Here is a 5,257-nt window from a genome sequence, read left to right as displayed (position 1 = left end):
ATCGTGGTTTTTACAGGATTTACTAAATCGACCACTTTACTGTCCATTGTCTTCATATACAGTGTGTTTGCTCTGCTGTCCACATGATATCGGTGATGTTTCCTGGTTCCAGATGTTTGTTGTGTGTGTGTGTGTGTGCATGGTCCACAGTTAACAGTAAATGTTCTAAATGTTGATATTGCCCCAAATTTTAAGAAGTATGGTTTATCTACAAGTGCACGACTTGTTGCGTTACCTCATCGACGGTGCAGCAGTTTCCAAACAGATGGTTGTCAATCTGGAGATTGGTGGGGGCGGGGCTTACGGGCATCATCCATAATTCAAACGACAAGTTCATGCTTTTGACATGTTTTAGACACATTTGTGTTGGTGAATGAACACAAAGTCCACTTTATCACCAGGAGACGACAGGATTTTTTTTGTCTCCGTTTGAAGACGTTAGCAACAGTCGGTGACAAATCTGAGTTACTTTTTTTGAACCAAAACATTTACTAAATCAGTCCAAGATTGGACCGTTGAAATTAGAAATGGGAAAAACATCAGGTTTTGCTTGAAGAAGATGCCGTCTTTTGGGCACGATATTCAATAGTTTGAATATTGGGCCAAAACCCCTGTTTTAGAGCAAATATATATAAATATATATACCTTATTTTGCCTGTATGATGCAACCAAATTGGAGTCACTGCAGTTCGATGTTACGACACCAAGACTCCCCTTATTATTTTGTTGTTCCAAGTATGGACTCTCCATGGAGGTTGCAGCATCAGAGAACACGGTGCACGTTACTGTGCATGATCTACAGTCAGTAGGATGGTTGTTCTAGAGAAAAGATAAGCTGGATAAAGCAGCTGTGAAGCTGCAGCTTCCAACTTCGACGACAAATACAGCATTTGATTCGGGAACCTTGTGTGGTCGCCGCGTTCACGAGTCTTTTTTTCGTCCGTGTTTCGTTTGAGATGATCGAGCTGGGCCTCGCCGACGGCAGCCTGATCGACGAGCTGATGGAGCTGACGGCTCAGAACATCGGTCACCTGGAGATCAAGGAGCGCTTCAACGTCGTCAAGGAGATCGGCAGAGGGAAATATGGCAAAGTGCTGCTGGTGACGCATCGCTTCAGGGGTTTGTAACATGAAATCTGTGTGTGTGAACTGAAATCTGTACCATCTAAGTCTACGCTCACTAAAATAAAGTTAGCATCGCTCAGTCCCTGCACCAAAGTCTATACTAGGTCGGGACTGCAGATGTAAATTAGCCTAAGGCTAACTCTGGTGCAATGCATCAAATGACGACATTTATGTTTTAATTGCACATGGTCCCTTTCAAATAAATCAAATCAATCAATTAAAAATCGGCAATTTTACGGCACATGGCGCACAGGAGATGTTGATCCACTGCTGCCTCCATCACTAAGTTCAAATGTGATATTTGGTGATTTCACTGTTTGAAATCCTTCATTCTGACGACCTCAGTGACACAAATTTACCAGATGTTTGCACCGGTGAACCAGGAGCTTGTGTTTCCCCATGAAGTAAAAACGCAGATTTTCTCTATAGGGTTTGGTGTAGAAGAGAAAGTGGTTCACAAACTTAAAAAAACAAAACCCTGAACTATCACTTTATCTTCTTTGTTTAAATTCAATAGACAATTTTTAATTTTGAAGTGGAATTTTGAAAGCTAGCAGTTTAAGAGCTATGTAACGGCATTATCCTCCAAGAAAGGCGGGAAACGCGCAACCACCGCTAAAGGGTGCACGGTTTGAGGTCGTAGTAAAGCAGTAACATGATAATCTGAATCGCTGAAGTGCTCATCCGTATTTTTTCTGACTCTGCAACTGTATGAGAAAAAAAGCTTGGGTGAATTAACAGTCCTAATAATACTCAAAGTATGGCCGCTCTGCAGGGACGCCCATGGCCTTGAAAGTGATGCCCAAAGCCTCGACTAAGCTGCAGGGCTTTCTGCGGGAGTACTGCATCTCCTTACACCTGTCCCGTCACCCCTGCATCGTGGGCCTCTTTGGCATCGCCTTCCAGTCTAATGAGCACTACTGTTTTGCCCAGGAGCTCGTCATTGGCAGGGACCTGTTCGCTGTCATCCAGCCAAAGGTGAGTCACGACGCGACCCAAAACAAGACCGAGTTGAGACTTAAGGGCTCTGTTTCGACAACGATCCCATGCTCGGCAAATATCGTGTCGCGCACAATAAACATTAGTCCCGAGGCTGCGCCGTATGCCGCGTCCTTCCACGTCTGAAAGCGGCGCACTGGGCTTTCAATTGTCTCCAAAAGTAAATCCACAGTCGATGCATTTCGGAAAGTGTGAGCCAATAGTGGATTTCCATGAGGGTTGGGGGACCAGGATAGAAGGACTGTGGCCAAGGTTAGGCTGAGTGGATCCACTGTTGGCTCAAACACTGACTTTTATTTTAATGATATCGTCAACATTTCCATGACATCACAAATGTTCATAAACAATTTAGCATGCGTTGCCCTTTGGCGTCTGAATGACCCGCCAGCGGGTTTACATTGGACTCCATTGAAGTCCCGTCTCTTTCAGACACGGGGGGGAAAACCCTGTGACGCAGCTGGGACACCACAGATACATGTGAGCTACAGCTCTAAAATCAAACCCTATATGGCAGAATATCACGAGGAATATACACTTAACCAACGAGTGTATTGACTGATAAGGACAGCGAATGCTGTGGCGGTAGTCTTGGACTTAGAGACCAGAAGATCCAGTGGTCAAAGCGATTGGAAGACGATCTTCTCTATTTTTATTTCTTTCAAATTCTTTAACCTTCGGGGAAGCACGTGGCCGAGTGGAATTGGGAACTTGGCTTGTAACCAGATGGTTGCTGGTTTGAATCCTGACAGGCCAAGGACCAGGGTACGTCTCTGCAACATATGACATTGGTCCCCATTGACTGGGTTTTAATTGGACACTCTGAAATTGACACCAGCCGTGGAGGGACCACTGTCAGTTGACTCCTTGTGATGAATGTCAAATCAGATAAGCGGATCAGTGAAAAAGCAGGTGATCCACTGTGGTCTCCCCTCGAGAGCGAGAAGAAAAGTTTAACCTTTATTAACCTCTTCTTCACGGTTGCCCCAGCGGTACCATTTTTATCACTCTACGACCAAGATTCACGGATCCAGCCCCAAAATAAGAGCAAAACAAGAACTGACTTTCAAGAAATACAAGCAGAAATGTTGTCTTACCTTTGCTGTTTATCAAAACAAGTTATTTCCACCGGAACAAAACCACTTCTAATGAAGAACTACATTTCCCAGCATGCTTTGGGAACAAATCCCGGTCTGATCATCACAGAGACATTAGATCGTTCTGATCAGAGAAAGGCCAATGTCTGCACAAATGCGTCATATGCATTTATGTCCTTTTGACTCGCTAATGAAGTGATTGATGTGCATTTGGAGACCGGGGTCAGGTTCTACCGGTTTAGAGGTTTAAAACGAGCTTTCAATCACCCTAATTGACCAAGGTTAGCCAGAGCTATGGCGCTGAGTAACTGAAGACGCTGCAGAGTCACAGAGTTGTTATTACGCACCGCACAGGGAGCATCGATTTACGGCGAGTTATCATACTTTTTTCTTCTTTTTTTTTCAAAAAAAGTTATTTTTAGACCTGTAGTGACATGTAAATAAAATTAAATGGGTTTTTAATAATTTGTTACCTAAGAAATCTCAAATGGCACAGATGGTGCCAAGCTGTGCCAAAAGTGAGGACGCCCAGACATCTCTTTACTAAAACCTCTGTCATTTCACTCTGCTTCATTTCAGCAGCATCAGACTTTGCACAGCTCATGTCCACATGTTGTTACATGACCTCCATGTGTTTTTAAGCTCCTGCTGCATATTTTAAAGGTGATATTTGCTTTAAAATGCAATATTTTTTTAGGCGAGAGAAAAAAATCCTTCAGTTCTGCTGTGTTCCATGTACATTTACTCTGACACAGTGGCATCTACAGTGAAACTTACACCTCTTGTGGAATCCCACAAGTGTTATCTTTATTTTGATACCAAGATAATCCACATAGAGCTTGTAACTGCAGAGGTTTACTCTATTTAGTTTGGGCATGTCATTTTCGAGCAGGGACTCCAAAAAGAGGGTCAGGGAAGAAGAGGTTAAAGACAAAAACAGCATAATTTAAAACCAGTTCAGGCTGTTTCCAAAAATCTCTCTCCTGCTTCTTAAACTTTCCCAGGTGGGTATTCCAGAGTCCTCCGTCAAACGCTGTGTCCTCCAGATCGCCAGCGCCCTGGAGTTCATCCACAGCCACGGCTTGGTCCACCGCGACGTCAAGCCTGAGAACATCCTCCTGCTGGACACTCACTGCAGCCAAGTCAAGCTCGCCGACTTCGGCCTGGCCCAGAAGCGAGGCACCCTGATACGGTTCATCACGGGAACCCTGCCCTACATGGCCCCGGAGCTGTGCTCCATGGTTCTGCTGGAGGGCCAGACGGAAGTGACCGCCGCTCCCCTCAGCGTGGAGCCGAGCCTGGACACCTGGGCGTTCGGCGTGGTCATCTTCTGCATCCTCACGGGCTACTTCCCCTGGGAGTGCTGCACGGACTCGGACGACTTCTTCCAGGAGTTTGCCGACTGGTGCCGGACGGAGGAGCGACCCGACGCCGGGGAGGATTTTCCGCCTCTGTGGAGAAGGTTCACTCCGGGGGCCATGGAGATGTTTGCCAAGCTCCTGGACGTGGATGCGGGGAGGCGGTGCACAGTGGGGGAGGTGAGCGCGTACATGGAGAAGGACTGGCTTAAGAAGAAGGCACACGAGGAAGAGCCGAAGAAGACGACGACAGAAAAAGAGGACGTCAGAAACTAAACGCTCTGGTCATCACGAGATGCAGGAACATGTGAACGTTTAGTGACTCACAGACTGCATTCTTCTTTAGTCTTTGGCTTAATGCACACAAAAAGAATCTATGCTAATGGGCTAAGCTAATTTAGCTAGGCTAGAATACTTAACACTATGTTGTATTTAATCTACTCGTAGAATAAATGTTGTGCTTCCTTTACTTGGTCAAGCTGACGTTAAGATTGTATACATTATAATCTATATTATATTATATATAAATTCTATATATATTTGCACACAAACGCATTTGTTGTACTTGTTGTTACTGGTGTGTAGTAGAGAAGAAACCATTGTTTTAGTTTATTACTGATAACTAAAGCTCAAAGTAGTCATGTTTTATAAGACATTAGATATATATTTTTTTCCTTAAAAT

General features: G+C 44.7%; 1 protein-coding gene across 1 annotated transcript; it reads left to right on the top strand.

The window, feature by feature from the left end:
• Nucleotides 1-956: 956 nt before the first annotated feature.
• On the top strand, nt 957-4,851 carry LOC310931735 (serine/threonine-protein kinase SBK1; the record flags this gene model as incomplete). Its single annotated transcript, XM_083894966.1, has 3 exons — nt 957-1,119; nt 1,900-2,102; nt 4,222-4,851. The coding sequence occupies 3 exons, from the start codon at nt 957-959 to the stop codon at nt 4,849-4,851; spliced, it is 996 nt and encodes a 331-aa protein (XP_083751092.1).
• Between the last annotated feature and the right edge of the window lie 406 nt (nt 4,852-5,257).

This window comes from Microchirus variegatus, assembly GCF_963457635.1.
Source record: "Microchirus variegatus genome assembly, chromosome: 9".
Classification (NCBI taxonomy): Eukaryota; Metazoa; Chordata; class Actinopteri; order Pleuronectiformes; family Soleidae; genus Microchirus; species Microchirus variegatus.
This window is presented reverse-complemented; position numbering and strand designations above follow the sequence as displayed.